Raw genomic sequence first — 18,743 nt, forward strand, 5'->3', positions numbered from 1 at the left:
GAAATGTAATACATCAAAGTAATTAGTAGGATGTATTTGTTAAAAGATTGACAACTATATTTTCTAATAGTTAAATATGTATGTAATATTATATGTGTTGTAATATTAGCCTATTGAAAAAAAAATTAAAAATTAAGTTATAATTTGGAAAATTTGGAACTCGCCATTGGCACTAAGTTTGGAATAGGTATTTTATTCTGGAACTCTTTATTCTGTTTGCACTTGAACGCAGCACGGAGCCCCTCCCAGCCAGGTGAGAAATCTGAACATCCCGTTCATTGTTTACCTCTCCGTCGTCACATACACGCACAGACACACGCTCACACACACACACACACACACACACACACACACGCACACACACTCTCTCTCTCTCTCTCTCTCTCTCTCTCTCTCTCTCTCTCTCTCTCACACACACACACACACACGCACACACAGGCACAGAGAGGGAGGGGGAGAGAGAGAGAGAGAGAGGGAGAGATAGAAACTGACACACACACACATACACGAACACACAGGTAGCCTGTAGGTGTCACATTTACATAGCCTCCAGAAGGGTTAACCACCCACCCACCAACAGCCATGGCTGAATCCCAGCTGGCGTGCATGGATGACGGCCGCATGGGAGCCCCCGTGCCGGAGACCAAACCGGAGTTTTACTACAGCGAGGTGCAGCGAGTGGCCATAGAGGAGCTGCTTAGGAACGGGGACAGCGCGTTCAAAATGCGCCTCAAGGAAGACAACATGAAGGACTTTCTATCGGCCAGGGAAGTCAAACGGCTCCAGGACAGTTTCAACAAGTATGACACGCACGAGGACAGCGGAGAGAGCGGTATGTTTAAATATATTTCAACTAAATAATTTGCATCCCCCTCAGAAAAGTGTTTATTTAAAACAATGTTGGTTGATTTCAGGGGAAGCAGAGCAATGTTAAACAGATATGGCATTTCCTTGACTTTATAACAGTACTGAAGGGACCTACAACATGACACCTTGTTGACTTTTTATGATCTGCTTAACATTTAGGCTACCTTTTAGATTAAACAATGTCCTTAGAAACCTTAGTAAAGTTCGAAATTTTAGTTTTATTTTGTCTTTTATTGTTTCAGGTTGTGTGTGTGTGTGTGTGTGTGTGTGTGTGTGTGTGTGTGTGTGTGTGTGTGTGTGTGTGTGTGTGTGTGTGTGTGTGTGTGTGTGTGTGTGTGTGTGTGTGTGTGTGTGTGTGTGTGTGTGTGTGTGTGTGTGTGTGTTCTAAACAATAAAAAAATCCATACATAAAGTAGGCCTGTTTAAATAAAAAAAAAAAAAATCATAAACACCATCATGAAAACAATATAAACCTTGTTGCGTTTAATCTGTGCAGGGTTTACATTTTTTTTGCATTGTGTCATCTGGAAACGTTGCTGAAGACTCACTTTTTTTTTGCATTGGCCTTTAGACTTTGACACTCCTCCCTTGTTTCCCTAATGTATCTTATATGTTGTTTTGTATTGAATTTTTTTTACAGCACTTTGGTCAACCGATACTGTTTTTAAATGTGCTATAGAAATAACTTTGACTTTTGAATTTGACTTCATAAGATGGTGTCAAAAAAACTAATCGGTGTTTGTTCTCTCTCTAAAAAAAATCCATAAATAAAATATTAAAAAAATAAAATAATCTTTAACACCATCATGAAATATAAACTTGTAAATGCATCTGAATTTTTTTATTATTTTTTTCCAGACATATCAAAAACAATACAAAACTAAATTAAAAGCATAAAAATACAATAAACAAAATTTATGTTTTAAATGACTTCACAAAAAGAAAAAAAAATATCTATATTGATATGATATGCCTGAAAAGGAGCAGGAAGAAGTATACACTTATTTAATCCTACCCCTTTTCCATAGTAAAAAAAAATAAAAATATTTATTATATTCGCTTCTTGTAATCCATATAATCTCTATACAATCTATCTATACTATCTGTGCAAGTTTTTTTTTAAATGTTTGCATTGTGTCAGCAGATGATGTGAAAAAACAAAATGGTTCCGATCACCATGGAGACGGCAATGATTCGGGGCTCCACTCTACGTACTGGCCTCAGCTGTCCGACACCGAGGTAATGTTTAATTGGATTTTGGCAAATTCTGGCATCTTTAACCCATGTATTATGATCACGTGTTTTATGAATTTGCACTGCCCTCTTCTTAAAATACACTGAATTGAATTGAATTGAGCTAAGGGTGTAAGGGCAGAGGGTGTCATACTGTAGGCCTACAGAAGACTTTTCTGTTTCCATTTTAACCTGTACTTTTTATTTAATTTAAATGTTTTACTTCTTTTCATTCGCTTTTAAATGTCTTCTAATGTGTTTTATGTATTTTAATCTTGCCCCTGTAAAGCACTTTGAATGGCCTTGTGTTTGAATTGTGCTATATAAATAAACTTGCCTTGCCTTGCCTATGGAATGTAAAGTAAACCCCACTGAGGCAAATGTCTATTTGTGATATTAGGCTGTACAAATAAAACTGATTTGATTTAATTTGATTTGAAAGGTTCCTAATCTGGACCTGGGCTGGACGAGCGGCGGGATGTTTAAAGGGGTGACGCGCGTGGCCGTGCACACGCACCCGCCCAAAGACGGTCAAGGGCCCCACATCAAGGAGGTCGTGAGGAGGCTCATACAAGAAGCCAGCAAGGTGAGGGGTGTGTGTGTGTGTGTGTGTGTGTGTGTGTGTGTGTGTGTGTGTGTGTGTGTGTGTGTGTGTGTGTGTGTGTGTGTGTGTGTGTGTGTGTGTGTGTGTGTGTGTGTGTGTGTGTGTGTGTGTGTGTGTGTGTGTGTGTGTGTGTGTGTGTGTGTGTGTGTGTGTGTTATATATTCATTAGTATTATTGGTTGTATGAAGACATTAGATTATTTGGGGTGTGTGTGTGTTTGCAGGAAGAAGCCAGCAAGGTGAGGACTGCAGGCTCAGATATAAGGATTAATAGGCTAATATAAGTGGCATATTATATTAATTTGTATTGTTCGTTGTATTGAGACACTAGATTGTTTGTGTTTGTTATATATATATTCATTAGTATTATTGGTTGTATGAAGACATTAGATTGTGTGTGTGTGTGAAGAAGCCAGCAAGGTGAGGACTGCAGGCTCAGATATAAGGATTACTAGGCTAATATAAGTGGCATATTATATTAGTTTGTATTGTTCGTTGTATTAAGACACTAGATTATTTGGTCGTGTGTGTGTGTGTGTGTACACTGCGAAGAACACACCAGGAAAGAGACCAAGAGGATTAAACAGTAGTTGTCCGTATACTTTTGGCCATGTAGTGTACATGTTGCAGTGCCACCAGCCTCTCTACATGCTTTCTATATTGTGACTTACTTTACCCTTACTTAACACCTCAAACTTTCTTCACCCTCAAAGCAAGTTTATCCTTATTTTCAGCCTCATATTCAGTTCCATGCGTCCGGGTTAGTAATGCCTGCTCACACAGTAAGAGAGCTTGAAGTGGGTCTGTCTGTGTGTGTGTTTGAATTACCCGTCGTAATGTTTACACACACACGGCCAAAGTTCCACTGAGTCATGTGTTCCACCCCATGCACTCACTGTAACACAAAGACAGACTCACCCTTTCGTATTATGCCGCTAGGCTAAAGGAGAACGTGTGTGTGTGTGTGTGTGTGTGTGTGTTTGTGTGTGTGTGTGTGTCAACCACTCACTCAAGAGTTTTTTTTTAATTGGCTTTATCATGAGACTCATCCTACATTTTTAAAGGTGCAGTCAGTGATTCTGGAGAATGCTTATTGTCAAAATCAGTGAATATCTCCTCATGATCCACTACCTGTCTGTACTGTGTGTGCGCTGTACAACAAATCTAGACTTAATACACAATATGCTCTGTAAAAATAGCTGACTGCACCTTTAAGTTTAGAAATACCCTTCCCTCCCCAATCTATTTTCTTCTTTCTCTCTGTTGTCTTTTTGCATTCCTTTCTTTAATGTTTTTATTTCTATTGTTGTTCTATCGCTTGCCGGCATTCTTAGCCTTTCTTCCTTCTATCAAACAGAGGTGACTCATGACTGCTGATGTACTGACACAGTGATTTACACTGCAAATCTGTCAACACACACACACACACACACACACACACACACACACACACACACACACACACACACACACACACACACACACGTAGCCTACTTCCTTGTCTTTACGCCATTAGCTTAGTACCACGTCATGCTGCACACAGGTATATACGTCAGCTGGCTGTTATATATACCTTATTTACCTTGATCACTGCTGGTAACCAAGCTTGCTATGCACATAAGGGTGTAGTCAGTGATTCTGGATAACACTTCTTGTCAAAATCTGTGACTATCTCCTCACGATCAGCTACCTGTCTGTACTGTGTGTGTGCGCTGAAAAAAATAATCTGGTGTTAATACACAGCCTAGGCTCTGTAAACGGGTTACAAAGAGCAGGTAAACAAAGGGGCCCATCGTAGATAGCAACATGTCTGTTTATAGAGCCTAGGCTGTGGATTAACACTGGATTTTTTTTTATACAGGGAACACAGTACAGACAGGTAGTGGATCATGAGGAGATATTCACTGATTTTGACAAAGTGATTTGACAACACACATTCTCCAGAATCACTGACTGCACCTTTTAACTTCATAATATACCTATAAGTTTGATGGTGTTTTTCAAAGTTGTTGGCCGCTATGTTGCACAGTTCATCAATAGCGCAAGGAGCTATTATTAAAACAGTAGTTGACGCACACACACGCACACACGCACACACACACACACACACACACACACACACACACACACACACACACACACACACACACACACACACACACACACACACACACACACACACAAGATAACACAAGCTGAGTAACCAGTTCCCCAGGCACAGACATATTTCTCTTTGCACGCAGGCATTTCATTTCTACTCATTGTTTTTTTTTTGTTTTTTCTATTTTGCTTGTTGTTGATCTAGTCTGTATAATCCGTCTCAGCTTGTGTCTCTGCTGCTTTGTCGCACTCACTCACTCACTCACTCACTCACTCACTCACTCACTCACTCACTCACTCACTCACTCACTCACTCACTCACTCAACTGTTCACACACATCTCACTCACTCACTCACTCACTCACTCACTCACTCACTCACTCACTCACTCACTCACTCACTCACTCACTCACTCACTCACTCACTCACTCACTCTACTGTTCACTCACTCACTCACTCACTCACTCACTCACTCACTCACTCACTCACTCACTCACTCACTCACTCACTCACTCACTCACTCACTCACTCACTCTACTGTTCACACAAGTCTCACTCACTCACACACTCACTCACACTCACACTCACACTCACACACACACACACTGTCCACTCAGCATATTTTTGCTCAGTAAGACATTCGGTGGGAGGGAACAACTGGCCTTTCATGCACAAACAGAGGAACATTTGTAGCTAAATCTAAAACAGACACTTTTTCCCATGACTTTGCTTTTCAGGGAGCAACAGTGGAACAGCTGAATGTTGCACGGGACTTAAAACGTCACCCTTTGGCTTGGATGAAACATGCTCCAACATGTTTTTGAAAATACACAAATGTCTTATAAAGCTGCAGGGCCTTGACCACTTTAGTCAAGTCCTGTCTTGTTTAACTTTTGGTCAACAACTCCCCAAACGTACATGACTAAAAAGGAATTGTCTGTTAACCCCTTGACCTTTTTTCTCTGAGCCTCAATTGAAGCACAAATATCAACATCTAATTATTAGCAAGTTTTATTTAAAGGTGCTCTGAGGAACTTTCAGTTTGTGTTAATTCTAGCGCCCCCTTTGGACTAAAGCGTTAGTGTTGTTACTCCGCCAGCTGTTGTTCCTGGGTGAGCGTATACCCATGACAAAGACATTAAGAAAAACTATATAAAAATAGCATTCTTTGCATTGATGGTCTCGTTTGCTGTAACATGTAATTTATGATCATCAGAGGAAAAATTAGACTGTTTCAGAAATATTTAAAAGTTCCTCGTAGCACTTTTAACCACTATTTATACCGGTAATCTTATTTAGACACAGGGTAGAGACACATTCTGAAGAGAGACCAGTTAGAGAACAACAGTACAACATAAAGCCCACAGACAGACAGGGCATTAAGTTCAACGCCAATAAACAATGTGTCAGAGTGAAAGTGCAAGTGCGTAGTAATTAAAGGTTGCAAGTACAAACGCCCTCAAATGATCTCCCCAAATTTAAAAAAAAAATAAGTTTGAAATCCCCGTAGAGGAATCTCATGCCAAAATTGAATTTACACTAGATTTTATTTTAATGTTTATTTGACAGGTACAATACATACAACATTGCCACAAAAAAATGGGAAAATGTGATGCATATAAGATGTCTAGCTTCAGCTAATTTGCAGTCTTTGTCCCTGGGTCAGGCTTTAAAATACAATCAAAGATACTAAATACAATAAATGCAGTGATAGAGATACAGTGAATAATAACAATTAATAAGTACCAAGTCAATACACACAGCTGTAGTTATACATTTCAGATTAAAACACAATTAAATGTAGCATTAAACATTAGCAAAGTGCTCTATTAAAATAACTTGAGAGACGTTAATGTTCACAGATGTCTGTAAGCTTTTCTCAGAGTAGGCAGTCAGAAAGTATGATTTAACCCACAAGTTTTCATGCAAATTAAATAATATCAAATTATAAATGCCTCATGGAAACCGTAACATTGGATTGAATTTCATAAATATGTACACTACACAAGGTTTGTATGTTTGATCACATAGGATTTTCTCAGGTTAGAGTTAAATACACACAATTACCGGCCCTTTAAGGATTCCTTTGTTCGTGTACAATCAAGTGCACACATATCCTAATCCCAGGACTCTCACAGAGGACAAGGCCAAAGCTGACGGAAGCTTTTCTAAAGACACAGACAGATTTAGGCCCTTAAATTCCTCAAGCGATTTACTTTTGTTGTTGCAATGCTCTTATCTGTTTGATCGGCCGACCGGGAACTCTCTGTGTGTGTGTGTGTGTGTGTGTGTGTGTGTGTGTGTGTGTGTGTGTGTGTGTGTGTGTGTGTGTGTGTGTGTGTGTGTGTGTGTGTGTGTGTGTGTGTGTGTGTGTGTGTGTGTGTGTCTTTTTTTTTCTACTGTTGTCACACTAGGCAGCTATTGTCATGTGGTGTTCAGGTGTCACTTTGCCCTCAGGAAGAATGCATTACTGGGTGGCAAAGTGCATTAAGTTTGGCAGATTAGCTTCACCGACTGGTTCCTTTGTTAGAGTCTGTCTTTAAAGGCATTCTGCACTCGAGCATTTTAGTGAGTTTTTTTCCCCCTCTGTCAACTCAGAGTAAGAGACAGGGATCCCTTTCTCTGTCAACTCCCCCTGAGATTTTCTCAATTTTTTTTTATCCCGATAAAGAGTTTTTTTACTGGGAGTTTTTTCTCAGCCGAGCTAAGGGTCTAAGGGCAGAGGGTGTCATACAGTATGGAATGTAAAGCCCACTTAGGCAAATGTCTATTTGTGATATTGGGCGATACAAATAAAACTGATTTGATTTGATTTAGAATGCTAACTTAGAAAAGAAACACAACGCTTACTCTGAACTAAGACTCATGCTAAGCTAATGTGACTGCATTATTTAAAAAAATATATTTCTGTCATAGTATCATCACTCAATGAGCCAACAGACACAGAACATTCATGCATTAATATCTTTGTTTAATGCATATATCAACCTGTACATTTAAAGGCCTACTTCACCGGTTGGAATATGAAGGTGTATTGAACTCGGAGATCCTATGAAGTATAAATGTGCAAAAAAAATTGAAATCGGATAATCCTAGCCTGAGAAAAGGCAGAAAGGGTGTTTTATGGTCTCACTGTCTAACCCTACATTTCTCTTTCTGTGATGTCACAGAAACAGAACTCGGAGATCTCATAGGATCTCCGAGTTCAATACACCTTCATATTCCAACTGGTGAAGTAGGCCTTTAAGTAAGAAAAAGTAAAAAAAAAAAAAAAAAACACCCACCCCACACCTAGGGTTGGGCACCGAAACCCGGTACCAGTATGGCACCGGTGCCGACGTAAGCGGTAGTAACCAGACCGAATAAGAATGAAAGTTTCGGTGCCTCATTTCGGTGCCGCCGTCCATGGGTGCCGCCTTTCTTTATATGTCCATGGGTGCCGCCCCCTGCTGTAGTCACGTTTGTATTTTGACAGACTGATCGCTCTTTATGTCATGATCGATGAAGCATGTCCGCTCGCGGATGCTGTTCTGTGAACACCGCAAGGAGCATTTCTCACCGGGCTGTGAGTGACGAGAACGAGCCCGACCGTCTCGAGGAGCGCGCGCACGAGTGCTCAACACTCGCTCACGTTCGCAGTTTCACAGACTGATCGCTCTTTATGTCAGACTATTGTTGAACGTCAATGCAATGCATTTCTTTTTGCAAATGACACGCGATCTAGCAGTATTGTCACGCATGTATTAGGCACGTGTAGGCTGACGATGAGGCAGCGGCCGCCTGCACGCTTCCTCCCGTCAGCTGTTCTAGTGCTGCCTTTACGCACGGCGGTGGAGACAAACCCAAAAAACACACAGCGGAACACGGCGGCCCGGTGATATGGAAACGTTTAACAAGACACTTCATAAAGACACACTTAAAATAATGATCTCTGCCCATACAAAAAGCTCTGACTTGGATAACGTTATGGAGCGATCGATTTATAAAACCATCCGGTAGGCTACATGTGTCTGATGACGGGCCGTTATATTAATAATAAACAGCGCTGCACATTATAACAGCATGTACTTTAAAGATCTCGTATCCATCCTGAAAAGGCAAACATGACATTTTTTCTGCACAAAAATGGTTAATTTGACAAAGTTAATAGTTGTGGTCTTATCTTTACAGAAGACTTCTTTGTATTTTTTATGTCAGTTGAATTTTGTTTCAAGTTAAATGCAAATGAGCACTGTTAATATTCCAAAAGGCTAACGCTCTTCCTTGACTGTTTTCAGTCTGTGGTTCTCATTGGGTGTACTTATTTCCTTACTGTAAATCCAATACTGCATTTAATTTCATATGGGTGTTTTATATGTGTATCTATTTTAATTTTTAAGGTGTTGTATTGTTCAGGTCATAAGGACTCTTTCTTATCAAAATGATTACTTTTAGCTAAAGTTTTAAGATGGAGATTAGATTACCTGGTCTCCACATTAATCTCCATTATTATATTGTTTGAAACAGTATTGTTGTATTAGATAGTATGTAAATTGTGTGAATTTTATTTTATTTACATTTTAAAATAGTTTATCTGTAAGTTACTCGTAATTATATTGTTAAAGTTAATTGTGTTAAATTTGGCACTGGATATAAAAGGGCATTATTTTTTGACAAAGTGTGTGCAATTTGAGGCTTTAAAGTACCGGTAAAAGTACCGGTTAAGCACCGGAACCGTTTCAAAAGTACCGGGTAGTAACCGGTATCAGAAAAAACCCAACCGATACCCAACCCTACCCACACCCCAAACAATCCTTGGACATTTTTGAAGTGACATAATAATAACAAAATTAAACTAACTTCTGGTTCTCTTGCAGGTGATAGCGATAGTGATGGACATGCTGACAGACGTTCACATCCTACAGGACTTGATGGACGCAGCGTGCCGGCGCTCCGTGCCCGTTTACATTCTGTTGGACGACCGAGGCGTTCCACACTTCCTGGATATGTGTTCCAGGCTTCAGATTGGATCACAGCACCTCCGGGTAAGGTGGCACTTTGAACAGACCCTGCGTTCCGAATCACATACTCTTTCTTTTTTCTATCCTACATACTTCATCTGACCATAAAAATAATCTAGTTAGGCATACAATTGGGACATACTTTTCTCTCTTATTTCATCATAACATTGCGCCTTGATCTTGCCTCTTGCTTTTATATCCGTCGCATCCCCGTTTGTTTTCATATGGAGGCTTCGTCGATGTTACGTCACTTCACGTGCGCACTGGATTGTGGGTCAGAATCGCCCAAATAGGATGCACTTTTCAACACTAACAATCTTGGCCGCATGAATTAGGACATCCGGGTACTTCTAACCATCCTAAATCTGGCCACAAGAATCGGGACATCCTAAATCTTTTTTCTACATACTATATAGTAGAAAGTATGCGATTCGGAACGCAACCATACTCTTTCTTTTTTCTGTTCTACATACTTCATCTGACCATAAAAAAAATCTAGTTAGGATGCAGTAGGCATACACTCGGGACATACTTTTAATTATTTATTCCATCATAACATTGCACCTTGATCTTGCCTCTTGCTTTTATATCAGTCCGTCGATGTGACGTCACTTCCGGTGCGCACTGGATTGTGGGTCAGAATCGCCCAAATAGGATGCGGATTTCAACACTTAAAAATCGCGGCCGTATCTAGTTGACATCCGGGTATTTTTAAGCATACTAAATCTGACCACAAGAATTGGGACATCCTTAATATTTTTTTTTTCTTTTTTTAAGATATTTTTTTGGCATTTTTTTGTGCTTTATTGATAGTGCAGAGACAGAGTTGAAATGAGGCAGAGAGGGGAGTGACATGCAGAGAACGACCACGGGCTGGAATCGAACCCTGTGTCTGCTGCTGGCCGAGGCCCATGGGGGGGACGCCCTACCAACTGAGCTAAGGGCGCCCCTACTTAATCTTTTTTCTACCATACTAAATAGTCGATATTATGGGGGTTGGAACGGAGCCTCAGATTCAATATTGGTATGGCACACTCTGTATTACTGTGCAAAAATAGAATAAAATACAATAGAAACAATACAATATACTGTAGTTTTTGTAGAACATGTACACACAAGAAAGACTGCACATATTTACACACACATGCTCAAGTTATTGAAATAAGAAATATTATAAATAGATCAAAATGTAAACTCGATACACAAGGGGTCTTCGAGCTCAACGTGTGTGTGTGTGTGTGTGTGTGTGTGTGTGTGTGTGTGTGTGTGTGTGTGTGTGTGTGTGTGTGTGTGTGTGTGTGTGTGTGTGTGTGTGTGTGTGTGTGTGTGTGTGTGTGTGTGTGTGTGTGTGTGTGTGTGTGTGTGTGTGTGTGTGTGTGTGTGTGTGTGTGTGTGTGTGTGTGTGTGTGTGTGTGTGTGTGTGTGTGTGTAGACCAAACAGGCTCAAGTTATTGAAATGAAGAATATTATAAATAGGTAAAAATGAAAACAAATAGATAAACAGGGCGGTGATCAAGTTCAACATAGGAGTTGAGTTGTGCAAAAGTTGTGGAGCAAGATAATTATTCCAGTCACTTTTTTATAGACATACAGCTACCTCCATAAAATCAAATCTTTCAAAGGGCTCCGACAGATTTAATTGAATGTTGTGTAACTTGCCCAGGGCGCTCCGAAAAAGCAGTTTGAAAACTTGTTCTATCTTGATTAACCCCGCGGGGAAAAAGTAATTAAAATAAATGGAACGTGTGTCTGCAACCTGTTGATAAATATCAGTCATGCGTTAAAAGGTGGAGTCAGTGATTCTGGAGTGATTCTTGTTGTCAAAATCAATTTAGTCAAAATCAGTGAATATCTCCTCACAATCCGCTACCTGACCTGACCTGTACTGTATGTGCACTAAAGAAAAACTGGTGTTAATTCACAGCCTAGGCTCTGTAAAAGGGCATGTTGACAAACGGTATGTAAACAAAGGGGCCCATCGTAGCTAGCAACATACCAGTTTACAGAGCCTAGGCTGTGTGTTAACACTTGATTTGACAGTTCATTTTGAAAACAACAGTTCTCTGAGATTTGTACAGTATGTTCTGCTCTAAACAACAGACTGAGGCTAGTTGCAAAATATGTTTTGAATTATTTCATCAATTTAACAGTGTGTACAAGAGTACATCAAAACTAGCTTGACATGAAAATATATTATGTTTTAATTTTAGCATTGTTAAGTTAAAACATAGCCTACTACAATAACGTGTTCTGCATATGTGTGACTGCAGCAAGACAACCAGACTACAGGACTTGTTTATAACCAGCAAAGGAATTCAATTTTAAAAGTTCCTCGTGGACAAAGTTTAAAAATAGCCGTTGACTCTCTCACACACACACACACACGCACTCACACACACACACACACACACACACACACACTCACACACTCACACTCACACACTCACACACACACTCACACTCACACTCACACACACCTTCTGAAATTAGATCCTTGGCAAACATTATTACATTAAACATTAACCGGCCATTTGTGTGAGAGACTTAGGTGAATTCCTTACTCAGGCTGCAATCTAAGGGTTGGGTTGCATTGCATTTTTTACAAGTTAAAGTTGCTCTGATGATCTTTCAGTTTTTAATAATTCTAGCGCCCCCCTTTGGACAGAAACGGTAGTGTTTTTACCACGCCAATATAGTTACTTTGTGAGTATACCCATGACAAAGGCATTAAGAAAAACTATATAAAAATAGAATTATTTTCACTGATGGTCTCGTTTGCTGTTACATGTAATTCATGATCATCAGAGGAAAAACACGACTGTTTCAGAAATATTTTAAAAAGTTCCTCGTAGCACAAACTATACTTTTTTTTTCTTTTCTTTTTTCAAATAGTTTGTATTGCTGACGTGTTGACATTGTTGTCTGTCTGTCTGTCTGTCTGTCTGTCTGTCTGTCTGTCTGTCTGTCTGTCTGTCTGTCTGTCTGTCTGTCTGTCTGTCTGTCTGTCTGTCTGTGTCTTCAGAACATGCGAGCGAGATCCCTCCAGGGAGTCGGCATGGCGCTGTGCTTCGGCAGAGTCCCCGGTCTGCTCTGTAACAAATACATGCTGGTGGACGGAGACAAGGTCATGTATGGCTCATACAGGTAAGAGGTGTGTGTGTGTGTGTGTGTGTGTGTGTGTGTGTGTGTGTGTGTGTGTGTGTGTGTGTGTGTGTGTGTGTGTGTGTGTGTGTGTGTGTGTGTGTGTGTGTGTGTGTGTGTGTGTGTGTGTGTGTGTGTGTGTGTGTGTGTGTGTGTGTGTGTGTGTGTGTGTGTGTGTGTGTGTGTGTGTGTGTGTGTGTGTGTGTGTGTGTGTGTGTGTGTGTGTGGTCTTGTATTACTATATGCTGTGGGGAGATGTTTGTGTTTACACAGTTTATATGTGGGGACTTGCTTTCCTTTTGGGGACAAAATGGAAGTCCCCTTAACTCAATAATGACATTTTAGGATAGATACCTGCTTTAAGGTGAGGGTAGACTTGGGTGTAGGTTAGGGTTAGGGGTTAGAGGGTTAGGGCAAGTCTCCAGGAAATGAATGTAAGTATGTAATGTCCTCGCAAGTGATGAAAACATAATGTGTGTGGGTGTGTGTGTGTGTGTGTGTATCACTGCTTATTGCCTGTATGCTTTTTACTATCGGCATTTTATATCGCATTGGCTTTATGTTCCATCACAGTATAGTCTGGCATATTGCATTTATTTGTTACAGTTAGTGTGTGTGTGTGTGTGTGTGTGTGTGTGTGTGTGTGTGTGTGTGTGTGTGTGTGTGTGTGTGTGTGTGTGTGTGTGTGTGTGTGTGTGTGTGTGTGTGTGTGTGTGTGTGTGTGTGTGTGTGTGTGTTATTTGAGAATCTAATTAAATTGTCACATCAAAGTTACCGGACCGGCCGACATGTTTTCAGCTTTGCACCACAGTACTTGCACACAGTTAAGTGCAATGACGGATGGTAACCAACTGTACAGGTTTACTTGGTAGTTGGCTTGTCCACAAACTGTCTCTAATTTGTGATGCACTTACACACTCACTCACTAACTCACTCACTCACTCACTCACTCACTCACTCACTCACTCACTCACTGTGTGTGTGTTTATGTGTGTGGGTCTGCTTATTGTGTATATGCTTACTGTGTGTGTGTGTCTGTCTCTTAGTCTGTCTGTGTGTCTCTCTCTCTCTCTCTGTCTCTCTCTCTCTCTCTCTCTCTCTCTCTCTCTCTCTCTCTCTCTCTCTCTCTCTCTCTCTCTCTCTCTGTATTCCTGTCTTACATATTATTTTATCTCCATCCTATCTCCTAGTTTCTCTTGGTGCACGGCTCGTATGGACCGAAACATGATCACAGTGATGACGGGCTCGGTGGTTGATTTCTTCGACCAGGATTTCCGTGAGCTCTACGCCGTCTCTCAGAAGATGGACCTGTACAAAGAGTTCCACGTCAGCCCGCCTGCGCCCCAAAAAATGGCCCCGAAAATTCACCCCAAAATGAGCTCAAAACGGCCCCCTCTACCGGCCATGACCTCCCGCTTCCAGGTTGGGACAGGAGAATTATTCTTCCTTGATATTTTCCTTTCTTTATCCGATAATAATTTGTAAAAAATGTTTTCCTACAACAACTGTTTACCAAGCCCCCATTTCCAAAGAGTGAGGCTAACACTCAACTACTAAGCAGGAAATGTTCAGTTTGAATTAACAGTAACTTGTACAGTTTGTGGTGTTATAGTGTTTCTAGCATTACTAGTTGTTGCAACAGCATGTGAAAAAACTACAACGTTTGCTAGGCCAAGAAGAACGTTAATCTTGCGATAAAAAAATTAACGCCTTTAAAATGGGTTTGCATTATCGCCGTTAAAGTGACAGCACTAAAAAAACACAAGTTCTAAAACAAAGAGTACATGTGTGAGTGTTAAACAAAATGTATGTAATTCTACTGCTATAAGGTTGCAAGCTGGCAGTGCATGTTGTCATTCTATCTTCCCAAAAACAATGGAGAAAGAGGTCTGACCCTTTTCCTGCATACACATTGGCTTGATTCCACTTTGATTATTGAATCCGATATTACAAATAATTTATTAATTTAATATTAAAAACTCTGGTGTTAGAAAAATATTTCTGAACTCAAGATTAACTGATTTTTTTTCACCCTCCTAAACGCAGGTGGCCCTCGGAGAGACGCGAAACTCCGAAATCAAAGTCCCCGCACACAAGTACCACAACCCCTTATACTCGCTGGTGTTCGGAGATGGTGCGACAGGGTCTCTGCAGGAGCCCAAGAGGGAGTTACCCATGGCTGTAACAGAAGACACACAGGGCCCAGCAAGGCCGCGGTTGGCTAGCAGCGAAAGATTGGACCGCCCCACTAGCCCACTGCCCGGGGAACCCCCCATGGAAGTCTTCAGTAAACCCAATGGACTCACGCGGGACAAGAAGGGGCGATTCACGTGGAAGATTTTCGGCACCAAGGGAAAGTCGTTCAAAAAGCTTTCCATCAATAACTTGGCGGAGAGCACCAGTCCGAAGCCGGAGACAAACCGAAGTGAGAAGACGGGGGAAGAGCTGGAGATGGGGGTTAAATCTCCGTCCAAATGGCCCAGTAAGAAGCCGCCGAAACTGGGCAAGAAGGCGGACTCTGTGCAAGCTGTGGATACCAAACAGGATGACAATGAGAGTAAGTGTGTGTGTTCTTGTGAGTGAGTGTGTGTGTGTGTGTGTGTGTGTGTGTGTGTGTGTGTGTGTGTGTGTGTGTGTGTGTGTGTGTGTGTGTGTGTGTGTGTGTGTGTGTGTGTGTGTGTGTGTGTGTGTGTGTGTGTGTGTGTGTGTGTGTGTGTGTGTCTTTTAATAACCATGTTGTTTTTGTGTTTTCTCCTCACAGGCGTCAACAGTCGAACTAAATCAAAACAAGGCTGTAAGATGTCGTGAGGTGAACCAACCTGTTCCACTCTCTGGACCACACAATGGATTACATTGTTTTAAAGACATTACGCCTTCCCTAAAAACTAACGTCACCTTTGATTGTGCAATACTGTTAAGTAGTTTACACAGAGCCCTACCTTAAAGCTGGGGTATATGATTTCTGATTGGTCAAAGTTAACATGAGCTGTACACTTTGACCAATCAGACCGAGGCTCCGATTCTCTGTTGTTATTGGCTGTTGGGACTGTCCATTCACTTTGGCACGACTTTGTTGGTGTAGAGCGTGTCAGGGAGGGACCATAGGGGAGGGACCAAAGAGAACAAGTCGAGCGGTTGAGGTATTTGGATACGAATCTCTATCCCAACTGCCATTTTCTCACCAAATCCTCCACCCCAGCTTTAAAGACCAAATTAATGTACAGTTCACCAGGTGAGGAGACGGGTGATGCTAAATGTAAAGACGCAGTGTCAATAGTAAATATGTCGGGGGATATCTGTAAAGAGATATTAGCTGGTGATCGTTTGCATCTTGGTTGCTGTGGGATGTAAGGCTAAGTGGATGTTTGGGTATAAAGGTTGTGTCTTGTGTATTTCACCTTTTAAAGTGACTATGAGGAACTTTTAATTGTTTATGAAACACTAAGTGTACACTAAACACTACATTTGCTTCACCATTGTCCTATTACCTATAGGACACCTATTAATCTGACATAGTCACATATAAATACATCACCTCATGGCCATGCATCCTGCCGTCTCTCTTTCACTCGCTTCCTAAACAAATGCACGCGCCGCCGGCACACGCCAGCAAAGATCTTTTAGGACAGCAGGCGATAGATAGATAGATAGATAGATAGATAGATAGATAGATAGATAGATAGATAGATAGATAGATAGATAGATAGATAGATAGATAGATAGATAGATAGATAGATAGCAGGCACTGGTGATGTATAAACACTACCACTTTTGTCCAAAGGGGGTGCTACAATCAACAACAACTTAAAATTCCTCATAGTCACTTTAAGTAAATCACTAAATGTGAAATAAGTCCACCGAATGGTGCTTTTTTGTTTTTGTTTGTTTTTACCTGCCAACAACAGGTGGTGTTTAGGTAAAATATATTGTACATGAGTTACGTATTCATACACCATCAGCAAATATCCAAATGGTGAGCCACAGATGCACTTTCAAATTCAGTTTGGGGTTAAGTGTCTTGCTCAAGGACACATTGGTAGAGATGGTGGGCACCGGACGTGTCTGGTGCCGGGGATTCAACCATAGACCTCATGGTTACTGGGAGGAGGAACCAGAGACCTCATGGTTACTGGGAGGAGGAACCAGAGACCTCATGGTTACTTGGAGGAGGAACCAGAGACCTGATGGTTACTTGGAGGAGGAACCAGAGACCTGATGGTTACTGGGAGGAGGAACCAGAGACCTCATGGTTACTGGGAGGAGGAACCAGAGACCTCATGGTTACAGGGGGGAGGAACCAGAGACCTCATGGTTACTGGGAGGAACCAGAGACCTCATGGTTACAGGGGGGAGGAACCAGAGACCTCATGGTTACTGGGAGGAGGAACCAGAGACATCATGGTTACTGGGAGGAGGAACCAGAGACCTCATGGTTACTGGGAGGAGGAACCAGAGAACTCATGGTTACTGGGAGGAGGAACCAGAGACCTCATGGTTACTGGTCGGCCCCTCTTTCCAACTAGGCAATCCTACCAATATCAACCATGTGGTGATATTGTACTTTCTTTGTTATTTGTCTGCTTATCATTGAAATAATATTGAACCTTGTTTACGTGTTTGGTCTATTTGGCACAAAAGTTTTGTAAAAGTTTGTACAGTGTATTTTTAATAAATGGTTTGAGATAATTATAGTTTGAGCTTTGTGTTAAAGGTGATCCGAGGACCCAGCTGTTGTTCCTGGGTGAGCCTACTCATGATACGGGCATTAAAAAAAAGCTATATTAAAATAGCATTATTTGCACTGATGGTCTTGTTTGCTGTTACATGTAATTTAAGATCATCAGAGGAAAATGAGACTGTTTCAGAAGTTCCTATTAGCACCTTTAAATAACATTTATACAGCAGTTGGTTCTGAGCGAGTGATTTGATTGGACGAGAGACCTTCTGAGCGTTCTGAAGGAGTGCTGATATTAGCCAACAACATCACTCGGGACTGTTCACCAAACTGTAGACCAACTGTCAAAATCACTCCGCGGCTCACTGATGAGCCGGAGCTTCACTTGTGTGTTATCTGTGTGTGTGTGTGACTCAGGTTGACTGTGGCGAGTCTCTCCCCTGTGAGAGGGCATCGCTGCCACACACATACAGAGACAGTGTGCGGTAGTCGCTCACACTCACGTTACTGAAGACAGCAATAGTGTGTGGAGATAAACTCAGGCTGCTGAATAATACGAGCGCAGCATATTAGCCTAGCCTAGCTTGCCCACCTCATTGTATAACGTTACTTCCCCCGGGCCGAAATACACTCATAAACTCTGGGAAATTAAGCGTGGGGGTTTGGATTGGGCAGCGGACCTTATTACCAACTAGATTAAGATCCGCCGTTCCGTTTCTTTGGTGATTGTTACGGGACATCGGGCCGCCGTGGTTAATGTGACCAGAGTAAACAAAGCAAGACAAGTTCACTCGCGTAAAGTTGTTGCTTAGCAACGCGCTCCGCTCTGATTGCTGTTGTCGAACTATTTGTGTTGGCGGAAGCAAATACATTCTTAAATGATTAAAGATAACATTTTAAAGTTAACTTGTGAATTTCAGATGTAAAACTGCTGTATAAAAGCAATAGCACACTCGAGGTCGCATGTTGTCGCTCTATATCAACACTGCTGTGTTTCTCTTCGGCACTCGGCCTGCGGCCTCGTGCCTACGACCGAATCACAGCAGTGCTGATATAGAGCGACAACATGCTCCCTCTCGTGTGCTATTGCTTAAATATAATATTTTAGTCATTAATATAAACTT

At 41.3% G+C, this 18,743-nt stretch overlaps 1 protein-coding gene across 1 annotated transcript; it reads left to right on the forward strand.

The window, feature by feature from the left end:
• Positions 1-361: 361 nt before the first annotated feature.
• On the forward strand, positions 362-15,992 carry fam83fb (family with sequence similarity 83 member Fb). The gene is made up of 8 exons (XM_080029686.1): positions 362-832; positions 2,012-2,106; positions 2,543-2,686; positions 9,660-9,827; positions 12,826-12,947; positions 14,135-14,366; positions 14,991-15,501; positions 15,706-15,992. Exons 1-8 carry the CDS (start codon positions 583-585, stop codon positions 15,750-15,752), a joined length of 1,569 nt encoding a protein of 522 aa, XP_079885812.1. The 5' UTR covers positions 362-582; the 3' UTR covers positions 15,753-15,992.
• The last annotated feature ends 2,751 nt before the right edge of the window (positions 15,993-18,743 follow it).

The sequence above is a fragment of the Ammodytes marinus genome, assembly GCF_949987685.1.
Source record: "Ammodytes marinus genome assembly, chromosome: 6".
NCBI classification, from domain to species: domain Eukaryota; kingdom Metazoa; phylum Chordata; class Actinopteri; order Uranoscopiformes; family Ammodytidae; genus Ammodytes; species Ammodytes marinus.